The sequence below is a fragment of the Danio rerio genome, chromosome 17 (genome assembly GCF_052040795.2).
Source record: "Danio rerio strain M-AB ecotype USA chromosome 17, GRCz13ab, whole genome shotgun sequence".
Classification (NCBI taxonomy): Eukaryota; Metazoa; Chordata; class Actinopteri; order Cypriniformes; family Danionidae; genus Danio; species Danio rerio.
The window spans coordinates 55,165,518-55,193,233 of NC_141037.1; the positions used below are offsets into that span (position 1 = coordinate 55,165,518).

The 27,716-nt window shown below is 37.0% G+C and overlaps 2 protein-coding genes and 1 long non-coding RNA gene across 3 annotated transcripts in view; all 3 read right to left on the reverse strand.

The window, feature by feature from the left end:
- Window positions 1-27,716, reverse strand: part of LOC147840047 (uncharacterized) — a 543,896-nt gene that overhangs the window by 315,882 nt on the left and 200,298 nt on the right. The window lies entirely within an intron of this gene.
- fcf1 (FCF1 rRNA-processing protein) overlaps window positions 1-27,716 on the reverse strand; it is a 178,250-nt gene that overhangs the window by 20,468 nt on the left and 130,066 nt on the right. The window lies entirely within an intron of this gene.
- On the reverse strand, window positions 1,684-27,590 carry orc3 (origin recognition complex, subunit 3). Its single transcript, NM_212727.2, is given in 20 exon segments — window positions 1,684-1,948; window positions 2,090-2,169; window positions 2,266-2,382; window positions 6,671-6,812; window positions 6,891-6,985; window positions 10,910-10,998; window positions 12,976-13,109; window positions 13,567-13,646; window positions 14,396-14,512; window positions 16,725-16,788; window positions 16,860-16,993; window positions 17,227-17,340; window positions 17,418-17,577; window positions 18,318-18,436; window positions 18,609-18,757; window positions 23,507-23,611; window positions 23,795-23,927; window positions 27,108-27,199; window positions 27,296-27,350; window positions 27,438-27,590. Coding segments are annotated over 20 exon segments (2,121 nt in total). The 5' UTR covers window positions 27,474-27,590; the 3' UTR covers window positions 1,684-1,842.

Sequence of the window (27,716 nt, forward strand, 5' to 3'; positions counted from 1 at the left end):
TTCCAGCCCGAGTCAATCGAGCCAGATGCGGCGGCCGAGCGAGCAGGCGCTGCCGCATGCGAGCCGGAATCAGCCCGCGACGCCGCGAGTAAGTTATGTGTTGCGGCCTGGAGCTGGCGCGATTGAATATATAAAACCCTCATATTTGTTAACGTTATTACATCCATTTGTGTTGATATGACAGCAAACGCATGCTGAGAAGTTCGGGGGGCGTGGTTGATTTTACATAAAGCGTTTGATTGGAAGCTCGACTCTGCTCATTTTCGCGGCTCCTCCTCTGGCTCCATCAGACAGTCCTTCTGCGCATGTCTGGCTCCAATTTCAGCAGGCTTTTGCGACAGTTTGTGCACGTCAAGCAGGCGTTTTGCCCTCAAGGCGTTCAATGGGAAAAAGGGCTGTCGCGTCGTCCATATTTTTTACAGTCATTGGTTTTGAACCTCACATCAACAACCACGTGATGACAGTACGCAGGTGCAGACCAACGTAAGCATCTGTAGCCAACCTACCGTGATAAGCTAATATATCACGGAGACTGTCATTTCTCTCCTGTTTCACACATACTAAATTAGTCTACTATTAGATGTTTTACTGTGGACCACTGTGCTTCCCTATCGTCATTAAGCACACTGGCTGAAAATTTAATTTCCTTTTATGGAAGGCCTTAATTTAACGGATTTTAATTTAAGACATTTTAAGACTTTTTAAGGACCCGCGGGAACCCTGATAGCGCATGAGTGCATATAGTGTGCCATTTGGGACGCAGCTTTTCTCATAGTAATCTTATAAACTAGACCACGTATGGTGCGTGACAGCCTTGAAAAGACTGCGCAGTACAGCACGCAGGCGCGCAATGAGGAAAACTAGACACAGCATCAAAAATGTTCACGCGCAATGACAAGAAATAATATACGTCGTGCCACCAAACACATGAAAACGAAAGTAACGAGCCCGATTAAAAAAATGTAAGAAGTAGAAAGTCCAGATATTTGTGTAAAAATATAAGAAGTAAAAAGTTGTCAGAAAAATCAGTAGTGGAATAAAGTACTGTCACCAGAAAAATTTACTTAAGTACAGTAACAAAGTACAAATACTTCAAATACAAGTATTTGTACTTTGTTACTTCCCATCTCTGGTTGTGACATCTCTACACAGTAGTTTTTTCCAGAAAGATTTAGGCTTGTCCACATGAGTCTTTGCATACCTCAAACCAGGGGCCTAGCGAACATTTTAAAAGTGTGGGGGCAGGGGGGGTTGAGTAGTTGTATGAGATCAAAATGGTAATGTTAATATAATTATTAATCACCTGTTTCTAAATGATTAGTCTCTAAAAGTGAGGGGGACGTACAATTCCCCCCCCCCCAACATAAATTTGCTAGCCCCCTGCCTCAAACAACTCTTCTTGTTGGCAGAATGCAGGAAAGTCTTCTGCATCACCTTCCATTGAGCTGTTCTTTGTGGAGACTGTGGAACAAAGCACAATAACATTACTAGCAGCAAGATGTTCTGGTGGTCTGTGGTTTGTCTGTGACCATTCTATCCATTCTTCACCTTAATCTTTCAGATATTTTTCTTTTCTTTTCTTCACAAGAACTGTTCCTGTGGCCTTCCATTTTCTTACTATATTCCTGACTGTGGAGACTGTGGACTGACATCTAAAGTCTTATTTAAAAAAAAAAAAAACTATTCAGAGGTTCAAACTAAATATTTTTTTTATTTCAATGGCATTTTTACAAGTACAACATGAATTTTTAAAAGTTTAATTGCAATAAAGCTCACAGTACAAAATACCATTGACCTATTTTATGAATGTCAGGCCAGTCTGTTGTGTTCAGGGAGTTTTCTTCAACATCCTCCCCATGTCAGTCTTGCCACATGGTCCGTTTTCTGTTTTGTTGATTTAACAAAACCAAGAAATTCCATCTCAGACACGGCCTGAATGAACCGAGCACTGTTAAACGTTAAGACCAATACATACTACAGGAATAACCATACAATTAATATTAGATTTATGACAGACACAGCTAAAACTGACATATTCAATTAGGAACACATTCATTGCTAATATAAGATGTCAGAAGTAAAAGGATACTGTTTAAGGCTATCAAGCTGTCCATGATCCCCAGAATCAGCATCTTGGTCCTCAGCGGCAGACAGCACAGTTACAAATGCCTGGAAATACAACATGGATATCTGCCATCAACATGCACAAAGATAACCACCTCTACAGTATGTGTCATTTTGATTTTAACCATGTTCATACAGTACCTCAAGCCAATCATAGAGATTTATGAGTCTCCCACACTCAAGATGAAGCTTGTATACAATGCAGAGGTCTGGAGCAGCGCTGGAGATTGTGCCAGCATTAGTTTTCAGACTTTCATTCTGCAACAACAACAGAACACAGTAACAACTCTGGATCTATATATTAGGGCTGGGAAACTTAAAGAGCCCATATTATGGGTTTTTGAAAATTCCCCTCCATGTAGTGTGTAACACAGCTCTAAGTGAAGTTAAGTATCCAGCTAAATCTGTAAGAGTACAGTGTTTTAAACGGTTGATTCATCTATAAAAGAGTCGACTCATAGTGCTTCAAACGAGTCGCCTTGATACCGAGTCATTAGGTGTTTCGCCATGACGTACTAACGAAAGCAAGTTATGCACGCGCAAACCCGGGAGATTTGAAACCTGCGGCCCCGCCCTCTAACACAGAAACCCACACACACACACCCACAAACACACACACACACAAACATGCCGGTCGATTGAAGTCACACTGCAGATGGATATTATATCGAGTCTCTACCCAAAGATGAAACCTCAGCATTATAACCAAGCAGTTGGAAACTACTGGAAGCTTCTGGAAACTACATGCTACAAAGAATACTTCATCAGCGTTTGTTAAAGGAAGGATCAGTAAAGAGTAACTTACTGATGGACGTCAGGATGGGTTTCTTCCTCCATTCTCAAGTGTAAGTACGTGCGATTAAAGTTGCCTCGTTGACTCTAGCTTGCAAATGTATTTAGTTGTGATTTGTTACTTGTAACCGCGTGTACTGTATCAGGTTAACTGGCTATATTCTCTTATCGCGTGCAAAGTCACGTTAAAAACGAGACGCGTGCTGCTTTGTTTACGGAGCTCCATGGCAAGAGTAGTGTGTGTGTGTGCGTGCGCTGTCGTCCGGAGGTAGGTGTGTGTGTTTGTGTGTGTGTGTGCGCGCGTTGTCGCCCGGAGGTGTGTGTGTGTGTGTGTGTGTGTGTGTGCGCGGACGAGGGCAATGTGTGTGTGTGTTTGTGTCTGTGAAAAGAGCAGAGTGAGACAAACTATGTGATCTCCTCGACAGTTTTTGGAGTTTTTGCTCAATAAAATAGTTAATCGTCTGTATTTTCAAGTCCATCTCTGTATTTACATTCACCCACTGGCAGCTAAAATCCACGCCTACACTATCGAGCGTGTATGAACTGTGATTACTCTTATATTGCTGATTAGCTGTTTGGCATTTCACTCCGACTGAAGGCAGTCGACCAATCGCGACAGACTGTCATTGGTCCAATCAGCGCAGATTAGCTTCGCGCTAAGGAGGGGTTTGGGAACAAATGAATCACTGAACGATTCATACAGGAGTCGCTGGGATAATTAGGTAAAAATAAATGCAGATTATAAGACCATGAAAGTGTTTTTTGACCTTGCATGCATATTAAACTGTTGTTGGAGACCCTTACAACCAAGATATGACCCTATTTCATGTATAATATGGGCTCTTTAACATGTTATTAATGTGTTAACCCCACAGTTCTTATCATTTGAAAAGTCCTTTGCTTACAGGCTCTGAACACTTACTAAATAGTCCCTTTCACTATACCAGTAAATATGTGGAAAATTTCCAGAACGACTTTACCGGTAAATTCAAAAAAGCGCTGTTTACACAGACGAGGACGTTACGGAATTTTTCCGGAAAAGAGCGTTCACACATCCATTCCAAAATGCCGGTAAATTCTGACATCATTCACCAGAAATGAGCTCTAAACGGCTGCGCTTGTATTTGTAAACATTTAACTACATTACAAACTCTGTGGATGATCAGTATTGTGAACAACTCGGATGAAAACATATAGAGAAACACTTTCGCATGTCGAGATGTACATGATATGTGTGTGTGCTGGCGCTATGGGAGCTCACGGGCTGTTTCACGGGCACACGCAAAGCTTTAAGGTAAACAAACAACGGCTTATCAGAAACATTTTATCAATATTTATTTACACAGTTGGCATTAAGAAGGAACATAGAAATGTTATCTGACTAACATCTAGCAGCTAAATGTGTCTGGAAAAATATTCAAAGGCTTTTAATCTCAAACCGCGCGGACGTGAATGCGTCTGACTGTTCTGATTGGCTGACGTAGACTTCTCACTTCAGCACGTTCTAGACATGCACGCGCTCTTTCCAGGAATCTTCCTTCTGCGTTCACACAGCGCAGCATTCCTGCAAATTACCGGTAATGTTACAACTTCTCTTTCCGGAAAATAGCCCAAACGAATTTACCGGTATTTTCAAAAAGGGCCTGTTCACACATATATCCTTTGCCGGCAATTTTCCGGAAAGGTCTGTATGTGTGAAAGGGGCTAATGATATAATAATGGGTTACAGGACTGCCGTGGGATATACATCACACATCTTAACCAATGAGAACATTTTGGATAGCCTGATATCAACTCTCCTTGATGGAGACATGCTAAAAGATACATTCATGGCATGTGGAAGCATGGTCAGACAGCTGCAACATAGTACTAAAGAAAAATGGAGGAAGGTACCAAAGTCTTAAATCGTCATTTTGTTCTTGAATCTCTTCCACAAGGCAGAGATGACAGAACTAAAGTTATTTGTTTTTGCGTTTAACTACTCAGGGTTCTTGCACCTTTTTCAGCTTCAAATTCCAGCACTTTCAAGGTGCATTTGTGTGCTTTTCCAGCACCTAATGACCACGGTTAATTACGTTTATATATGTTGTATGTGCTTTCACATTTAAATGCATAAAAACACAATATGACATTTCAACTTAAATTGTGAGTACTTTAGAGCATAAATTTATTAGGATAGTTCACTTAAAAATGATTAAAAAATAAATTTTAAAAAGTTCAGTTATTCGATGAAGTGTTTTTAAGTTTGGTCTCTTTCTACCTAAAGTTTATATCTTAAGAAATGAGCCTACAGGCAGATTTTGTTTGGGTGTAGTACCAAACTCTCATGACCAGTCATTCATGATATTTCATGTGCATTGCTACTTTTTTTTTTTTTACAGTCGTTGGATTGGCGTTTCAGGTGCAAAGATACATTCTGGCTGAATGTCTCCTAAATGCGTATGAAGCTAATGGCGCCAAAACAATCTGAATTCTTAAAAAACTTAAAACTGAATTTTCCATGATTCAGAACAAAACAAAATCTGAAATTTAAAACAAAGTCTATAAAAACTTAAAAAATTAAGTTGTCTTAAATTTCAGATGTTCAATATTCAAGTTCAGAAATACACATTGAAAACTTTTCTAACAGGACATAATCAGAATTATTAACTTACAATTGTTAATAATTCAATTTAACAACTCAGATTGTTTTGGCTCATTATTTGCTCCATAAATACACGCATGCGGTGAACATTTTGCAATGAAAACTGGTCGCACGACAATTTATGCACTCGCACAAATGCTCCCAAATATATTTTGAGGTCACATAAATAAAATTGTGCACATATGCAACCAAAACAGCCACAATTCCGAGCCCTTCAAATTCTAATTCAAGCACTTTGTATAAATGCTAAGCACTTTTCTAACCTTGAAAACACTATATTAAAATTCAAGCATTTTCGAGGATTTCCAGCACCCGCAAGAACCCTGACTACTGTAATTTCTAAGAAAAGAAACTGAAATGTCTGGTTTTATACTTCAATAATTCATTAGTATGGTGTGGGGCCTCATTTAGCAGCCAATACAGCATCAATTCATCTAGAGAATGACAGACAGAAGTCCAGCAGTGATGCTGGTGGAAGAAAATGTTTCTTGATTCATTCATTCATTCATTTTCTGCCGCTTTTCCGGGGCCGAGTCGCAAAGGCAGTAGTCTTAGGAGAGAACCCCAGACTTCCCTCTCCCCAGACACTTCCTCCAGCATCTCCAGGGGGATTCCGAGGCGTTCCCAGGCCAGCCGAGAGACATAGTCCCTCCAGTATGTCCTGGGTCTTCCCCAAGGCCTCCTCCCGGTTTCCTGATTCCTGATTCACTCCAAAATACCCTTAAGTGACTCAATAATATTTGGTTCTGGTGACTGTGCAGGCCACGACAGATGTTTAAACTTTTCCCCATTATAGCTAAGCTGGGGTAGCTTGCACATTTCTGTAAAAATTGTATTGTTTAAATACTTTAACAGCTTCACTTATGTCCTTGATGATCCATAGTGCGCTCACCACACAACAGCTACAGATATAGTGGAAAGACAGTGATAGAGCCAATTTGGTGAATGGGGTTGATTGGGAAGCCATGATGAAAAGGACTGATAGAGGAAATTTGGCCAGGACACCAGGGTTACACCGCTGCTTTTTATACCAAGAGCCAATGGGATTATTAGTGACCACAGAGAGTCAGGACCTTGGTTACATACTTCATATTCAGTGTTTAAGCTTACCTGCAGGTAGTAGTATGGATGACTGAGAGCAGCTTGAATGGATGTGCGAGGAGTGACATTGAGCCGCTGTCGCAGGATCCCAGAGGAGCTGAAGTAACACACTTCACTGAGCGGCTGCAGATGTGCTGGAGTCAGGTATTCTCTGAGGAAAGACCCACGAGTCTTACACTGAACAACAACACTTTGCAAGACAATCAAACGTTCAGTGTGGTCCACTTACCTTACAAGGCTGTCAATAAACTCGATCACCTGGCTTCTGAGCACTTCGAATGGACTCATTTTCTTTGTTCTGCGAGATTCTTTTTCGAGCAGTGTCTAAACACAGGATTAAGTCAACAGCTCATTATAAATCCATCAATATGGTTTTCCCAGACCTCAAAATAGAGTAACAGCTCATTTCTGGATGTTACTTCATAGCAATGTTAGAGTGTTTCTAACTCTTTCTGATTATATTCAACCTAGTTGCATTGCTGGAATTATAAGTAGTAATGTTTTTTTTTTCTTTTTTTCTCTGTTGAAAAAAAGGTTTGAATCTAGATCTGTGGTATTTGGTTGGATTGTGATCTGCTGAAGATCTGGCTGACACCAGTGTAAAGTTTTTGGAAAGTGTAAGAATTGAAATATTACAAATATTTTTGATGTCTTTGACAATTCAAAACATGAGCTGAAAACAGGGCCAATTGACTCCACAACCCAGCAGGTGGGAATGCGGGAAAAACCAGCTCCTGCTGCATTTGCATCTGAGTCTGCTGAAACTCGGCTTCATCCACCCCATCTCACGCATATGGTCATTTCAATGTTTGAATGTTCTAGATTAACCAAACTGACTTTATCATGTTTGATATCGTTTGAAATGTCTCAGTGCGATGGGTACAATGGTCTCATTCTCTCAAAAATAGACATAATCAAAACAAATATATAACTTCAGGCATCTTTTGAACCACTGTGAAAGGTGTGACTTTTCCACAGGCAACACTAAATGTGAATGCCTTTTGTTATACACACACCCCCTTCCTTGAGGGAATTCTTGGATTATTTAAGGTAAGGTTTGAGAAAGGCTCGGCGCGATTCTGCCTAACCAGATCAGCCCATAACATGGAGCCTGCTCCATGTTATGTAAAATTTGAAGTCAGGTATGCATCTTCCATCTTGGATTTATCTTTGATAATTTGATGTTTTGTATTGATCATTTATGAATTGACTGATTGAATTGGCATAATACATTTACCTGACTAATAAATTGTAATGTTTGACCATATTTTGCTCACTCTGTAATTATTAATTCAAGTAGATTACGCTGTATCCTTGTTTCCGCATGTCTTGCGTCAGGTCAGTAGACGGACTAAAATCCAATTGAGATGGAGCATTGGGCACACTAATTGGGTTTTAGCGATCCGGCTGACTCTTGAAATTGATTCAAGTGTACTTAGGTGGAAAGGGTGTTAACTTCCATCTAGGTCAACAAGTTGTTGCACGACTAACCTAGATTGGGTACCCGACCTTTGTTTGAAGATAATATTATTTTAAATTAAGTTCATATGGGAAACCATGGGCTTGGTGAAAACCACAGTTACTATAGAGTCCAGTAGTCGGGTACATTTATATTAATGCCCTAACCTCTAATTAGAAATGATGATTGTCTTAACTCAAGGGTGTACACCTAAGCGGGACTAACCAAAAGTATTTTAGAACGAGCGTGCTGGTAGCGGCCATCTAAAGTATTAGTCAATTACCTCTGTTTAATATTCAAGACTAACCGGAGTGTGACCGTGAGGGACGCCTTCGGCCGAGGCGATTTCTCTGAGCGACATAAGCACCCGAATGAACGGATGTAATAGTTACTAGTGAAGACAAAAGGTTCAAACATTTATCTAAATTACATATTGATATAATCTTCTTAATGTTTTATGATTGGAGTCAGATAAAACGAGGATAAATATATTAGTATAACTAAACCACCTCATATTAAAATTGGAGTCAGATATGAGTTAAATTTAAGATAAATCAACATTGTGCACTGGAAAGACTGAACAGGCATTAAACCTTCATCCACCAGTGGACACCGGCATTGGGCCAACTGGGTGGACCTTACAAAAGCAATGAAAGTTTCTGTAGAGCCAAATATTGTGGATCCAAATAAAAAAATATATATAAAAATGCACTTAAAATAATATTAGTTTGATTGGTATCGTTTTTTTTTTTTCTTTTAAGTCACGATTTTAAAAAAATTCCAAAGGGGTTTTAACCAACCTTTCAAAAGAACCGTTTAACCGTTTCTCCTCAACACTCTTGTTAATTATGTAACACAAGACATTTTCCAGGCCTGAAAAAGTTTTGGAAAAACAGAAAACCCCACAAAGTTTTGGAAAAGTCATAGAAATTACATTTACATTTAGCAGAAAAGCAACTTTAGCTGCGGTCACACCACAACTTGCGAAATTCTGTCATATGTTGCTGCAAAAACGGGTGGTATTAAACAACATGATTAGACGTTAATAAAAGTACGCGATTGCTCCATATTTTAAATTTCTTATTTTAAATTATCTTCTATTGGTCTCACGCAATCACCTGATGTGATTTTGCAAGTAAGGTAATTCTCCAAGCTTGAACTTTGGAATGCAGTGAAATGTGAAACGTGTCGCACGCGCTTGCGTTTCTGGTCTGCCTATGAATGAAAGTCTATAGAGCGAAAAGTGCAGTGTGATCGCGGCTTTACAATAGAAGTAGTTTTTACCTATTATTACTATTTTAACAAACTCTTGAGATTATCTAAAATTAGTTTGACAAATATCTGTTTACTGGAATGGAGGTTAGATTTTTTTTTTACTTCTTTTCTTGGCCGAAAACATGATCTCACATCATTAGTGCTGAGTAAGCATCATCTTTTTCACATAGATATAAAAATAAATTGAAGCTAAAGAGATTGTTGCGTGTTTTATGATACGCTGTAATTAATTTAAACGTTCATAGTTTTTTTTATGATTTACCATGTACAGTATATGCAGACATCACATGAAACATTAGCTCATGAAAATTGACTTGAAAGTCCTGGAAAAGTCATGGGATTTTTGTAGAAAAAAATGTGTATGAATCCTGGATGTGTGACATCTTAAAGAGATTCACTGAGACACCTTTATACCAAATTCACTTCATAACATCAGTCGAATGTCAAAAATAACAAATAATTTTCAAATAATATTCAAATAATTTTGAAAGTAAACAAATGTTCCATATCTCAAAATTAGAAAAAAAAAACATACTATTTTACAGCACTCTACACAGTTACACATTTGTCATTAAGCATTGAAATGTGAATATAATTTTCTTGTAAAAAATATGGCTTGAAGAACACAAACATAGATTGCCACAATCCTGTGTTTACTGTCTGATTTTAAAATATGTTTTTCTGTTTTTTTTTAATAATTACAGAAATAGCTGAATGTCTTTAATTCAGTGATGTAAATGTGTTTTATGGAAGATGCCCTCTAGCTTCCAAAATTAATGAAATGAAAATTGTGAGCCTACAACACCCTATTTTTCGCACAAAGTGAAGTTTATTCATAAACTAATTTCGAGAGGATCACGTGCTTATGACTTATCACGGCTGGTCTCGAATTTGCTAATTAGTATCTTCCAATCATTCGAGACCTAACCTACTACAAATAACCACAGTTTTCAATTCACTTTATCTTCGTTTGGAAGAAACCCGCCTCCTCCCCTTTTCCTCCTCTTTTACCTCTGACTGGGCGACACGGCGGCCCAGTGGTTAGCACTGCGAGCCCCAGAGCAAGAACACCGCCAGCCCTGGCCCCACAGGACTGGTGGGTGTTTCTGTGAGGAGTTTGTATGTTCTCCCCGTGTCCGCGTGGGTTTTCCCCGGGTGCTCCGGTTTCCTCCCACCATCCAAAGACATTCAATATACATAAAAACCAAGCATTTATCTAACCCTTGTGTTCCCTTAGCTACAGCAGCGGGGGAGTTCTGAGATCCACCGAGCTCAGGCTCCCCTCTCGCTCTGCCAAACGGGAGGAAGCCCCGGACTTGAGGAGTCCTTGAGCTCGGGGCTCTCTCCCGGGACAGCATGGCAAACAAGCTTTTATAAATCATCAACTAAGTGTGAACTCGTGAAATAAAGTTAAAAATAGGAAAGAAAACACTCTCTATTAAGATGCATGACTTATTGTCAGTGATAAACCAAATACAGCTAGGCTAAAGGCGTAAAATCAGTAAATACTTTGCCTTTTGAAGCTGAAAGAGATCCGTTTTTCTCTGATAATCAATTTTTCCTGAGATGGCACCGTTCACAGAGGAATCTTCTGAAGAGACACCTGTCAGGCAAAGCAATCAATTAGAATAACTACAATGTACATATAGTGTAACATTAAGCATGAACACAATTCGTTGCATATTTATCAAACACACATTATAATCAATTCAAACTTTTAAACAGGATTAAAAAGCTTTAATGCGGTTTTGTTTCCTCGAGAATTGAAAGGGTTAGTTCACCCAAAAGTTGAAATTCTGTTATTAGTTAATGACTCCTCTCAGTGACCATCCCACAACTTCAGTGGTTCGTTTTGTAATAATTAACATTTAAGAACTCTTTTGTGCACCACAAAACTGTATTAGATAAAACAATGTTCACCTTTGTTTTCTCTTCTGTGACATGTCATGGAGCATGTTTATTAGCAGAGCAGTACAACACACAAGCGTCGTACTGTAAATAATAAATGTGCATCGGGATCTGACACAGAAGACACTGGCAAACAAAGTCTTTACTTTTTTGGCACCCAAAAGTGTTTTGGAACTTCCTATGATTACAGCAGTACCACTGATGTCACTTGGGATTTTTTTTAAAGGTTTTACTGGACTTTGAACATCTTAGTTACTGTATATGGATGACGTGAACTCTCAGATTTCATCTAAAATATCTTCATTTGTGTCTCAAGGATGAAGGAAGATCCCAGGAGATCAGAGTGACATAAGGGAGAGTAATTCATAACAGAATTTTCATTTGTGAATAAATTATATGACATCAAACAGTAGGGGCTCTCTATTTTGACGGTCCATGCGCAGAGTGCAAAAAGCAGGGCGCAAACGCTTTCAGGGCGTGTCAGAACACATTTTTGCTAATTTAAGGACGGGAAAATCCGCTTTGCGCCGTGGCGCATGGTCTAAAAGGGTTGAGTTTATTTTCTTAATGAGTTATAGGTGTGTTTTGAGAATAAACCAATCAGAGTCTCATCTCCCATTCCCTTTAAGAGTCAGCTGCGTCGCGCCATAAGCGCATTCGCTATTTACAGGACGCAAAGTAAGTCTAAGTGGAAAAACTGAGCATTTCACTAGCAAACAGTTAACAGTTTTTTAACAGAAAACTGTTAAACAGAGCATCTACCATGCAAGAATGAGAGATAATCGATCTACTTTCACTTTCGCTCTTGGATAGGGAAACCTTTACACACAGACATCAATTAGCCTATGAATAATTAATTTCGTTTGTTAAGCGCAAATATTTGTTTCAAAACTATTTCTAAATTCAGTTCTAATTTCCAGCAAACGAATAAATGAACAATAATAATGAAGTGTGCTCAAAAACCTGAGTTATATCCTAAAACACATGCTGTGCCGCATATGGTCAAAAACCCGACAGGTGGGCAAATCTAAGCTTGTTTTTAATAAAACAAATATAAATATGGATATAATAAATAATACTGCTAATAATAATAACATTATACAAAAGCAAATTGTTATTAATGAACTGCAAAAGCCTCCCGAGATGAAGAAGACATAAAAGCAGTGATTTTTCATATTTATATAGGCTAGAAAATAATATGTTTTGTAATATTTTAATCCTTCATATTTATATCCTATATCTATTCTTACTATATCCTATATATATATATCCTAATATTTAAATTTTTTCATATGTAAAGATATTTGCCTATTGCTCTCTTGTGTGTATTAAGCAGTGTGTAAGCGAGGCGCAACTCTGCTCTGGAGTTTAGACCGGGTTAGTTTTGGTCTAATGAAAAATCTATTTTAGTTTCTCAAAATAGCAACGCGCCAGCAGTGCGCCTCAGAACGCCTTCCTTTTTACACCAGAACGCCTATGGGCGCTGAAACTACCAAGCTGAAACTACCAAACAAGTATTGCGCCACACTGCGCCGGGTGTATGATAGGGCCCTAGGTTTTAGACTCTTCAGCTAGTTTCTCCCGTGTGTTAATTTATATTAATGATAGTGACACTTTTTCAAAATATTTCACTCATTTGCAACTTGGATGAAAACAAACCATGTTGACTTACTTTCCAGTGTTTCTAATCTGTTAATAAAGTCTTCCACCTGTTGAAAGACGGTCTGCATTCTCTTGGTGCTGGCTGATTGAAGAATGTCAGAACAGCCTTGTAAAGCTGCAACGAGCTCATTTTTTGCTAGAATCCTGCAAATAAAAATACAAATGACATATATGAACAGGCCAACTGGTTTATTAAAAGACAAAGATGACTAAAGATGTATGTTATTTTGACAAATGAAATGACACAATATAAAGTGGGCTAGCTGAGGGTTTATGGTATGAGGGGTTTCATTTTTTTTTTTCATCCTATTAATGCTTCCTCTTTAAAACTGTGCGTTACCGTGTTTGGACAAACTGAGCTCTTTGAGTTTCCCTAACATCATAGTGAGAGCAAACAGCAGGTAAATCATATTTGTTACCGGTTTATTTGGGTGGAAACAGTGCGATTTAGGGGCCTGCTGCCTTGCGTTCATGCATCAACCACATTTTCATTTCATCGACTACAACTTCCTCCAACGACCTCCTCTCTCTTTCTCTCCGTGTGTGTGTGTGTGTGTGTGTGTGTGTGTGTGTGTGTGTGTATCAAAGTAAACTGGATTACCTGAGAAGCTGCATGGCTGAATCATACTCCTCTGTCTCCCACAAATTCTTCTCATTGCAGGACACATGGAGCTCTCGTATCTATGAGCACAACAACACTTTCATTGACGCTTTTAGGAGGACCAGTTAAAAATAAAATGAAGAATTTTTTTAAATTACCTTTTTTAATTTGTTTTTATTATTATATATATATATATATATATATATATATATATATATATATATATATATATATATATATATATATATAAATATAAATATATATATATATATATATATATATATATATATATATATATATATAAAAATATAAATATATATATATATATATATATATATATATTTTTTTTTTTTTTTTTTTTTTTTCCTGAGGACATACGTTTATAATTCATAAATATTATCTATTTTATTTTGAGGGGATAGTGGGAAAACAAGAAAACTATGACAGTCTGTAATGCTCCCATGTTGTAATGTTTACTATGTGTGGTCTTGTTAAACACCAATAAAACAAAATTATTTAATGAATAGAAAAATAAAGACATATATAAATTGTATATTTAATTTGTGTTTTTAAATGTAATAATAAAGCAATAAAACAAAGCATTTGAACAATCTGGCAACCTGCGCTTGCGTATGCTTTGAACCTGGTATGCAATACCTAGTTTAACCACTGGGTGTCAAACTAGCATACTGCACCTTTAAAGTCAGGGCTGAGGTTTAGTTTACAGATGCACATACTTATAAACTTTGTTATTTCTAACATTAGCACATGTACTGTTAACTATAAAAACAACACTGTAAAGCCGAATATCACCAAAAGGTCAACTTACGTGCTTCCCCAGAGGAAACTTGGGCAGTGAAGAAGTCAAAGAGTGCAGACACTGAAGAATGGGAAAGTAATTCTTATGGTATTTGTGCAAGCTCTTCAATAATGTTTGGCAGACTTCCTGAAAAACCCACAAAGCAAAAGAAGATCAGGAATGCTTCTCAAGTCCGCTATAATTCAAGATGTACAATGTTTATTTTGCTAGCTCACATTGTTGTTCCTAAGGTGAACAATTAATCCGTGCTAGGTAATCTTTAAAATAATGTTTGTTTTGGTAATCATCAGTCATTTGCTTCCACGTTTGGAATGGCGTTCCTTCTGTTGACATCAGTGTGAGGGTTTCCTCAGCAACTGTATATTAATATCCATAACCATGCCGCTCTTACTGTTAACTTGATATGAGAAAATAATGCGCAAAAAGAAAGCCCCATTTCAGCGGGAAGTTGATCAATATACTCAAAAAGTCTCAGCAATTTCCGGTTCACAAGGACTTTAGAATTTTAAATGGTTGTGCATTTAAACATTTGAGAAAGGCATAAGAGCAGTAATAAAACAAGAAAAGAAATTTGTGTTAAGACAAATAAATAAAATCTTTACCATGTTTTAACACTTACTAGCTCTAGTGCTGCCAGCATTATACAATTTGGCTGCAAATTAATTGTACATGAAATAATAGCAATTATGCGTTAATTGTCTGGTGCATTGTCGATAAAGTTAATGTTTTAGGGCCCAAAAAGAAATCTAATATATGGTCAAATATAACATTATACTGTATATAAAATCATGTTTAAACTAATGCTGGGCAAAGATTAATCGCATCCAAAATAAAGATTGTTTTACATATTGTCATCTTAGAATTATAAGGTTCTATCTGACATTTTTGTCAAAATTGAGTTATTGATATTCTTATTAAATGACAACTTATTTACATTATGGTATGTTTTTAAAGTTGTTTACATTAAGACTTTTTATTTTAAAAAACAAATGTTGCACACATACTGTTTGCTATATGGAATGCAAAAACTTTTGAAGCTCAATATCTCAAAATCATTCAGAATGCAGATAAAACCTTATAAATCTAAGGTGATGATATATGTGTATTATATACATTTACCACACACACACACACACACACACACACACACACACATGCATGCCCGCCCGCGCGCACACACACACACAAAGCAATTGTTACATAGATATTTTAATTTACATATATTTTGTATCATATACATATAGATTTTATATCTAAATATAAATATTCATTCTCAAATATATGCATTCATGCGTGTATTAGGGTGCTTTCACACCTACACTTTTGTTTCGGAACGTGTCTCGTTTGCCATATGTGAACAGGGCAATCGCGCTGTTTTGCACCAAAGTAATCGCTCCGAGATCGCTTGAATGAGGTGGTCTCGGCTCGATTGAAACGAACCCTGGAGCGGTTCGATTACAGTGAGAAAGCGATCCGAGGGCGGTTATGTCACAGTGTTTTATGGATATGTAATAGGCTTACGGCTATATGTAGAGACAATTATGAGTAGGGCGGGAAGTTTTGCGAGTTTCCGGATGCCCGCAAACGAGTGATGATCTCCCGGTAATCTCACGTCTCCCTCCCAGTACTCAAATAGGCATCGTCACGCACCCTTCTCACCCCTCCCCACCGCATCTCTCCTCAGACACGCCGCGCGCGCCCTGTCAATCACCACCAAACCACCACCTCTCCTGACAGCTGAGCGGGACTCTGCAAAATAAACCCTGACACTCAGACCATTGTGAGGAGAGTTTACTCGCACGTGACTTGTTTTAGCTCTTTTGGTCCGATTAGAAACTTTGCAGTGTGAAAGCGAACCGCTCCAAGAGCAAAGAGCAACAATGTAACAATTGTAATCTCTGTTTCGAAACAACTGAATCGATTCACAGGTGTGAAAGCACCCTTAAATATACACAGTACATACCTTTAAATTGTTAAAACTAACTTTGTTTTATTTTGGATGTGATTAATCGTGACACATTTTTGCCCAGCACTAATTTAAACATTTGTAACTATAATGACTGAAAATGAATATGTAAGTGACCTATTTTACTATATTTGATGAATATTTGTATATTTGAAATCTGTAAAATCCAAATCTGAGCTCATGATGAATGAGTGATTTGCATATATTGCCATATATTACATTTATTTATGGGTGCTTTGTCATGCTTTTAAATATTTATTTTATACATACAAATTACTGTTTTACTAATTAACTTTTTAAAATGCCTTCTGTAATGCCTTCTTGAGTAGATAAGCACAGTATCATTAATAATCATCATAATAATACTAATACCTTGACATGTTGGTCATTGGTAAGAAGCTTCACCTGCTCCTGGGGCTCCTGTGTCTCCACATACCTGTAAAGAGTGTGTGGTTACAGAGCTGTTACTGCAGAACCTAACTGGAATGAAGATATTTGTGCATTTACCTCATGAATGAGGGTAGGTGTCGGATCCTTTCCACATTTTGTTGGCTCAATGTCTTGGCACACAACAACGCCTCTCGCTTCCGACAGCAAAGCACACTAAGAGGCTGACTATTAAAGTGCTCTAACATGGAGAACTGGAAGACAAAAGGTATATATTTCAGTGCGTGTAGCTTGTATAATATATATATATATCGTAAAATTTTCTGCACATTTTGCCATTTACCACCACAAAATCAGTCGTTTTTATTATGAAAAACTAGGGGGTTTGATAAACGCATGCATCAATACGCACATACCCAGACAAAAACAAAAGAATATTTGAAACATACATGCTTTTACAAATAAAACTAAACATTTACCAGCTTACCAGTAGGCCTTTAACAAAATTTTGGACCGAAAAGTCATGATAGAGAAAGATGCCAACCAGCACCTGTATGACCCTACTGCTGAGCTTGAATGGGAAGTGAGCGTTCAGAATTAACTGTGAAGGAAAACAAATAATTAATCCCAAAGAAGAGTTTGGATTAATGTAAAAAACTCTTGACCTGAATAACAAACCTTGTCAAAAACAGAGGCTAAATGCTGAGTGCAGGAGACAGACTGAAAGACCTCAATGCAGAGCAGAGATGACACAGAGTGGGGAAGCCTGTGCTGGATGGCACTGGGAGATGTGGCAATGCCGAAAACAAAGATGAACGGAAGCTCCTGGATATATCGGCTGTTAATGAAGCAAAAGGATAAAGGATTCTCAGATCATTAACATATACAATTTATTTTTATTTTATTTAAGACAAGGGTCACCAATCACGGCTCCCTGCAGAGTTTAGCTCCAACTTGTCTCAACACACATTTTAAGTATACCTACACTGTAAAAAAAAAAAACTGTAATATTACAGTTTACGGTATAAAAAAACACGTAAAATAATGGATATTAAATTACAGAAATTTACAGTAAAATAATGAGTATTAAATTACAGAAATTTACAGTAAAATAATGAATATTAAATTACAGAATTTTACCGTTAAATAACGGATATTACAGAAATTTACCGTAAAATAACATAATAAATTACAGAAATTTACCGTAAAATAACAGATATTAAATTACGGAAATTTACCGTAAAATAACAAATATTAAATTACGGAAATTTACCGTAAAATAACAGATAATAAATTACGGAAATTTACCGTAAAATGACAGATATTAAATTACAGAAATTTACTGTAAAATAACAGATATTAAATTACAGAAATTTACCGTAAAATAACAGATATTAAATTACAGAAATTTACTGTAAAATTACAGATATTAAATTACAGAAATTTACCGTAAAATAACAGATATTAAATTACGGAAATTTACCGTAAAATAACAGATATTAAATTACAAAAATTTATCTGAATTGGGTCACATTTAACTGGCAGTGTAAACGGGGCCTTTGACTAGGCAAATCTCACCTGCAGATGTGGATAAAATCCTGTAAGACTTGTGAGTTGAACGCCTCAAAGTCTTTGAAGATCACAACAACAGGCAAACTCTGACGCAAGCCATTGTCATTTTTTTTCTGAGAGCATTTCTGCAAAAGACCAGGTGATAATGATTATTGACAGATGCTCAGCACACCGAAATAAACTAATCAAATGCACAACACACTCTCAATTACTTAACAGAAGCATTTAGACTACTCTATCAGACGTAAATACATGTTATTGCAGTTAAGCATAGTTTATTTTCTAGTCTTCTCTTACCTTGGTAGCAGTCTTGTACCACTGACACAGAGCACTAATGGTACACTGAGCCTTTTGAGGCAAAGCTGCATCCTCCTCCTGTTCTTCATCCACTGACACCTCTTTTCCCATCAGCTGCTCTAGAACCTTCTGAATCAAGTGCTTCACAGCTGTTTACAAAAGCATCACGCATAAAGCGGCAAGATTAATATTAAATGTAGTAGAATAATTTCTTGTAAATGCAAATCCTCATTTTGAGCACTGCTAAGTGGATTCTCGAATGCTGCTGCATGTTTTCTCGATACAAATATTTGCATTTTTGCAGCACGTCTTTAAATTACATCAATACCTGGACAGTTTCACACATCACCGCTAGTTAGTGCCACTCACTCAATCAGTGCAGTCATTATTTTGAATATTGGTAGTAGCGGCACCATGACACACACATTACCAATTTCACGTTTGTTTGACAGCTGTGCACTTACGTCCCATTCACACGGGGTGTCAGCATCAAAGCTTCCCATTCACTTTTAATGCGTGACGTCAGGCAGGGGCGCCTGCAGGATTTCATTCCAAGGTATGCACAAATCCAGCACCGCCAGCCCCCTTCCGATGGCTGTTATTTCAGTATTCAAACATTAAATAACGAATGCATCAAGTAAAATAAAAACTAATATTTTTTTATAATTATTTTTTTAGCAAAATTCTGCTCTTTTTATCTTTGCATTTTTATTATTTTATTTTTGTTAGCTTTAATATTTTATTGTCTTCATAATTAAAGCTATAGTTGAAAAAATCCTGCTTGACATTTTAGAAAATATTTTGCGTAGCTACCCAGTATGTATTAAAGATCACTGAGAAGAAAAAAAACACAAAAGCATGTTACATGCCAACCTTAAATGTCCAAACTATATTTAACTGAATCGTAAGATTTTTTTTTTAATTGATCATTTTATTTTTATAAAACATTTTATTAATATATTTGAGTAAAAACTAAACCAACATTTAAGAATCCATATTTATTTTATTTATTCATTAATTTGACCTGTTTATTGGTGCATATATAGGCTATAATTTAACTTATACAACAGTACCTTGGACAGCTACAGTGCCACTAAAGCTTTCAAACACAACCCCAACAAAGTAATGAAAGATTAGACTTTCTCCGGTGACGGCCGACGTCTCAACATGCCGTAACCGTCCTTCGAGTGGTATAGCCGGCATTAAATCACAAAACAAGCCGTCTGGCTTGACTGAAGTGCAGTTATTTCCTTGATGTAGCATGCAAGTTTGCACACACGGATGATTGAATATTATTCAGATGCTGTCATTACGCTGCTGTGCCGTCAGCCAATCGTTGCATTGCTGATCATGAGGATCGATAGATCAGTCCTTCACAACACACGCAAAGATCTCAGATCAGTTTATCCAGACATTTCAATCTGATTCGCAAACTTGTTTGAAGAACCAAATTAGCCAGAGATCAGTAATCAAGATTAACAGATCCAGGATCTGCCAAATCATCTTAGATCAGGGGTGTCCAAACTCGGTCCTGGAGTGCCGGTGTCCTGCAAAGTTTAGTTCTAATGTCAATCAGAAAAACCTGGGCTAGCTAATCAAGCTCTTATAGCAGGGGTGTTCACACTCGGCCCTGAAGGGCCGGTGTCCTGGGGTCCATTCTTTGTACCTCGCTTAAATGATCTAAGACTATTTGGCAGATCAAGGATCATTTAATCTTGATAACTGATCTCTCGCTAATTTGGTTCTTCAAACAAGTTCGCGAATCAGATTAGAATCTCTGGATGAACTGATCTGAGATCGCTGCGTGTGTTGTGAAGGACAGATCTATCGATCCTCGAAATCATGATCAGCAATGCAACGATTGGCTGACGGCACAGCAGCGTAATGACATCATCTGATTAATATTCAATTATCCATGCGAGCAAAATTACATCAAATTAGCAGTAAACGACTTGTTAAATATGACACGCAATAACCTTCCACATTTGTTGTGAGCTGCAGGCTTTACACTTTCATGTGTCAAGTGTATTCATCATGTATTTCAATGCATATCAATGTATTAAGTTCCACATTTTGAAAAGATTTTCTTTATTATAGTAGCCATTTTTTAATCGGTGTAAAGAATAACTGGTTGTTTACAAAAGCATTTTCATATTGGTAAAGGCGTCTGCAACTTTTGTGAAGCATCAAATCACCGGCATATTAACTATCAAAACATGTTTATGACTGCATAAATGTATTATTGCTTTTAAAAAAAATCACATATTCTGCATTTCTATTATACACAATTTGTACTAAAGCGATCTAAAAAGTTCATATCAATAAGTTTTCTCTTTGCACCACCAGGTGGCAGTCTTTGTACTTTCATTTCGAAGGTGCAGATTGCTTAAGTTTTATTAATATGTATCATATACTTTATTTATTTTATTAATGACTATAACTTTATATATATATATAGTAAAAAAAATATGTACCATTTTACCAAGTGTATATAACTACTACTGTAAGAAAATATCAGAATTCGGAACATACTTTCAGTATTATGTTTGCTTGAACTGAGCCGATCTAATCCTGTTTATATGAATTGAACCTGCTCCCGATCAGGTTTGACCTAGCAGTACTGTTGCTATGACAACAACTCTCGGATCAGCTTCGAGGAATGAAACGATCCTGGATCGTGTTAAATCGTCAATATCCAAATCCAGCTAACTGAGTAATCCACGTACGAAGAACGGACCCCTGGAGAATTTAGCTCCAACCCTAATCAAACACACCTGAACCAGCTAATCAAGCTCTTACAAAGTGTACTAGAAACTTTGTGTGTTGAAGCAAGTTGGAGCTAAAGTCAGCAGGACACTGGCCCTTCAGGACCGACTTTGGACACCCCGTCTTATAGGCTTTCTAAAAACATCTTTGCAGGTGTGTTGAAGCAAGTTGGAGCTAAAAGTTGGAAATCTCTGTCTTAGATCATTTAAGCGAGGTACGAAGAATGGACCCCAGCACTGGAGCTTATAGCTGCGTCCCAAATCGCATACTTATGCACTATTCTACGCCATTTTGTAGTATAAATAGTGTATGTAGTGTGTTCACACTGAAAACTCTAAAAATAATAAGTGCACTTTAATTACCCGGATGATGCCCTCATTCAGCCGCTAAAATGTAGTGTGTAATGATGGACACTTCACGCTCTCAACGACCACAGGTTTGCTTACGTAGCGGAAGGGGCGGAGCTATCGGACGCACATGTTGGATAACTTTATTTATTTTGGATGGTGAAAGCAAAATTCTCCTACGAGAGTGATTATAGCGCCTCCCGATGGTGAATGTGGTTATACTCACGGCAGGTATTATTTGATAATTCGTTCGTTTATTTCACTGATTTGGCGACCGTCAAACGTCATCAGGGAAACGGTTTGAATTTCTGCTTAGTAAAAAAACATTAGTGTGCCACTAATTAGTGGGACGACACTACATACATGTACTATCCTTTTGAGTGTGTAAGTGCATAAGTACTAAGGGTGTCACGATCCTCCAAATCCTCGATTCGATTACATTTTCGATTCTAAAGGCACGATTCGATTTTCGATTATGAATAATTAATTAATGACCAATTCATTATTTGTAGCCTACTGTTTAAACTACCTGACCTGCATGGTCTTTGTTTTATCCATAAACAATACATAAACATACAGTAAATGAATAAAGGCAAGTTACACACATAATTACCACCTGTCAATCACTTTTTTCTGCGGGACTCGTGAATAGGCAGTGATCTGTGTCGTTATAATGGCGTCGGTAAAAAAGACGCACAACCAACAGGAACCAGCCAACAGTATCTGAGGTGTTCGCTAAAATGAGAAAGTACAAGTGAGTGAAAGATTGAAGCAGTCCTCTGACTGCCGGGACCTGCTGTCTCAAGCTCATATGGCTGTGTGTGCGTCTGTGTGTGTGTGGTCACGTGATGTGCATTTTCAGAGGTAGAGAGGAAGGAGGGCTGCTCAGAAATGCTACACGCCACTGTGGATGTCAAATCGTTGTTGTTCTAAAATGCCATTTAAAAACAAAGACAGTGTAAACAGGGCCTGAGTGTGTACTTTTCACGAGCGGATTTGCAACGCGATGCCGGTGTTGTCTATCGGACGAACGAACCGTACGTAATACGTACATAGCAGAGCTTGCAAAACTGTGTTTTTTTTGTTGACAACATGAACGTTGTCAACATAACTCACTGGAAATCCAAAATGCTTCCACACCGGCGACTTCATTGAAAGAGGAGAGGGTTTAAGCTCTGTCGACGGGTCTCCTGCTTCTGCAGTTCAACAAGCACTTCAACAAGCCTGTTTTTTTCCCGCTTGGCAAGCCAAGCTGACGTGACATGGGGGCGTGGCAGCATCGACGATTCTATTTTTTGATTCGATAATCGAAATTGAGCATAAATTTCAATCGATTTCGATTGAAAATCGAAAATCGAAATCGTGACACCCCTAATAAGTACATAGTGCATGAGTGCATAGTGTGCCATTTGGGACGCAGCTTATGTTTGTTTTGCTTTCAGTTTAGCGGTAGTCACAGCAAGGAACTGCCGCCACCTATTTGTTGTAGGTTTCAGTTCTCTGCTGCCTCATTTCCGATCCATTAAACCTTATTAGAGTGATATATTTCATTATCAGGGACAAAACGATTTCCGTATCGCAAGATAACCTGTGATTCCCACCCCTTATGAACATTATAGAACTACGCATTATCATTGTATTATATGCACAGTGCAGCCCAATGACAGAAGATTTGAAAATCTGCAATTATAAGGTACAAACACATCCTTAAATGCAGATCAGGCATTCTGTACCACTGACAGGATTTCAGTCAGATTGAATAGTTTTCTCGGGTTGTATGCATACCTGCACATTCCTTGGCATGAACAGATACCACAAATGGAGTGACCGAATCCTGAAGGAGATTACACAGACTGCGAAATGTCATGGCATGATCTGGAACATTTACGCCTGGAAGACAATAACAAGTTTTTAAAAAGACTAGTTATAAAGACACCATTGTGTATAAAATAAGTCTCAGGATGTAAACTGCAAACTATGTTTCACAGCTGCTTCTCATTTTAAAATGAATCACAGATCTGCACCTAAAAAATCTATATTTCAGGAAATTTCAAAATCGAACTCATGCCTTACCTAGCATTAGGGCAGCTGTGGGGATTTCACTTGTTCTCTGCCTCCAGACATCAGATGAGGAGCCCAGCTCGTGCTTTTTAATGAACTCAACAAGACTGTCGAGCACCTTTTTATTCAGCTGATCTTGTATTTCCTGTAATACATACATGATGTATGAGCAAATGAATAAAGAAAAGAACTGAAAGGCTTGCTAAAATTTATTTAGCCAGACAAACAAAATAAGGAAACTCACAACAGTTTACTAAAGTAAATTATAAAGTATACTACAGTATTTACTATTGCTTATCAGTTCACTATATTTAAAACAAGATGTCGTAGCACTCATTACCAAATTGTTTTTTTGTTTTTGTGATAAAATTTTTATTAAACAGTTGAAAATAATCTTGTATATAGTTATAGACAAGTATACCAACCAACTGTGTTTCCTATTATTACCCAACCCCACCCACCCCTGGCGAAAATAATAATAAATAATCCGCTTGTTAAATGTGACGTCACGCGAAGCGGCTTCCGGGTCCAAGCGCTCTATTCAACTGAATGGGGAGACTCATGAAATAGTAACAATAAACGTTTACAAAGCGATTTAATTCTTTCGAAAATCACGATCGCAGTATATATGTCCATGCCCAATATGCGATGGCCAGAAAGTGATTATTTTTTTATAAATTGTTACATTTTTGGTATTTGTTATGCAGCAAGCCCAGAGATTGTTGTGTATATTATGATTCTACATAAAATTAACTTTAATGTGTGATAGGAATAAAACGTGATCATAAACGAATGATTTCTCCACTCAAATGAACGACCTGGAAAGAGTAATACATACGTCACAAACACGTCACCACTTAACAAAAAGGAAATAAATCAGGGCCAAAAACTAAACGAGGGAATAATAATAATAGTTAAAAAAAAAGGTAGAATACATAAATAAATAAATACGTAAACAAATAAATTAACCTCTGCATTTAACTTCTTATAAAAACACTTTGAATAAAGGTAGATACATTGGACTTTTACACAGAGGTTAAATGAAATGCAAAGAAAAAAAAAATCACAGCAGCATAGCTTTTTTTTTTTTTTTTTTTTTTGTAATTCAACTTTTTTATTGTTCAACAGCCAATAACAAGGAACACACTTCACCCTACACATACATATGATACATGTTACATATTCAGCCTCGTACACCAAAAAAATTCAACAAAGAATAACAATGTATAGCAAACATATATGGAAATTAAGGTTGAGGTACCTTTGAATGTACATACTCATCTATCCTAATTTTAAATGTTGCCAAAGATTATCCCAATTTCTATGTACTTCTCCCTCCATGTTCAATCTCCCCAGCATACACTCATATGATGCAATTTCAATCATCCCATTAATCCACTCCTTCATCTCTGCCATTGTGGGCTGCATAGCTTTTATCTTAGTTATTGCACATATCCATGAAGTAATAGTTTTTGTAGAAGCGCCATGCATCCTTGCCGCAGACAGTTCCATATTTGCGATGTCCAAGAACATATACATCAAATTGTCGTAAATGCTAATTAAGGTAAAATTGCTGATAGATAGATAGATAGATAGATAGATAGATAGATAGATAGATAGATAGATAGATAGATAGATAGATAGATAGATAGATAGATAGATAGATAGATAGATAGATAGATAGATAGATAGATAGATAGATAGATAGATAGACAGACAGTAAGACAGACAGACAGACAACTTGATAGATAGACAGACAGACAGATAGACAACTTGATAGATAGACAGACAGACAGACAGACAACTTGATAGATAGATAGATAGATAGATAGATAGATAGATAGATAGATAGATAGATAGATAGATAGATAGATAGATAGATAGATAGATAGATAGATAGATAGATAGATAGATAGACAGACAGACAACTAGATAGACAGACAGTAAGACAGACAGACAACTTGATAGATAGACAGACAGACAGACAGACAGACAGACAACTTGATAGATAGATAGATAGATAGATAGATAGATAGATAGATAGATAGATAGATAGATAGATAGATAGATAGATAGATAGATAGATAGATAGATAGATAGATAGATAGATAGATAGATAGATAGATAGATAGACAGACAACTAGATAGACAGACAGTAAGACAGACAGACAACTTGATAGATAGATAGACAGACAGACAAACTTGATAGATAGATAGATAGATAGATAGATAGATAGATAGATAGATAGATAGATAGATAGATAGATAGATAGATAGATAGATAGATAGATAGATAGATAGATAGATAGATAGATAGATACAGACAGACAACTAGATAGATAGACAGACAGACAGACAGACAGACAACTTGATAGATAGATAGATAGATAGATAGATAGATAGATAGATAGATAGATAGATAGATAGATAGATAGATAGATAGATAGATAGATAGATAGATAGATAGACAGACAGACAGACAACTAGATAGACAGACAGTAAGACAGACAGACAACTTGATAGATAGATAGATAGACAGACAGACAAACTTGATAGATAGATAGATAGATAGATAGATAGATAGATAGATAGATAGATAGATAGATAGATAGATAGATAGACAGACAGACAGACAACTAGATAGACAGACAGTAAGACAGACAGACAACTTGATAGATAGATAGACAGACAGACAAACTTGATAGATAGATAGATAGATAGATAGATAGATAGATAGATAGATAGATAGATAGATAGATAGATAGATAGATAGATAGATAGATAGACAGACAGACAGACAACTAGATAGACAGACAGTAAGACAGACAGACAACTTGATAGATAGATAGATAGACAGACAAACTTGATAGATAGATAGATAGATAGATAGATAGATAGATAGATAGATAGATAGATAGATAGATAGATAGATAGATAGACAGACAGACAGACAACTAGATAGACAGACAGTAAGACAGACAGACAACTTGATAGATAGATAGACAGACAGACAAACTTGATAGATAGATAGATAGATAGATAGATAGATAGATAGATAGATAGATAGATAGATAGACAGACAGACAGACAACTAGATAGACAGACAGTAAGACAGACAGACAACTTGATAGATAGATAGATAGACAGACAGACAAACTTGATAGATAGATAGATAGATAGATAGATAGATAGATAGATAGATAGATAGATAGATAGATAGATAGATAGATAGATAGATAGATAGATAGATAGATAGATAGATAGAACTGTAGTTCAAAAACACTATTTACTACAGTATTTTTTTCCATGTGGCAAACATACATACCTCAGTGCTTGTCTGAACCGTCTCCCATAACTTCTGGCAGATCCTAAATCGATCCCTGCCGCTGTCGTCGTCAGCCTCCACTAAATATTCGTCTACATGTAATGAATAAAAATAGTGATCGTTGAAAGAAGTACGTGTGTATGGAAGTGAAGACGTTGATATTTGTAATAATGACAATCATTACTTACCAAGACCTACATGTCGCTTTCTCTTTTTAGAGGCTGACTTAAAAACAAAACATCCCTGAAATACATATAATGATCTGTAAGTCTGGACGCGTGTCAAGTTTAATAAGTTATCATGCATTTATTGCAGACAGCGCACATTTACCTTTGACACTGATGAAGTCGTGAGTGTTTCGTTCATTTCTTTTCTTAAAAAAAACATATAATTTGACAAACTTTCAGCACACCATGCTTTTCAGTTACCGCTTTTTCGTCTTCTTCTTTGTAAGTCGGCAAACCAACAAGTGCCTATACTGCCATCTAGCAACTAGCGTTGATGTCCAGGAAAAAAAAACTACATTAACCTTACAAACAATCAATCTTTAAATCTTCTTCAGCCCCGTGTCTTTAAAATTTCTAAATAGAATGTAAAATATGTCTTTAT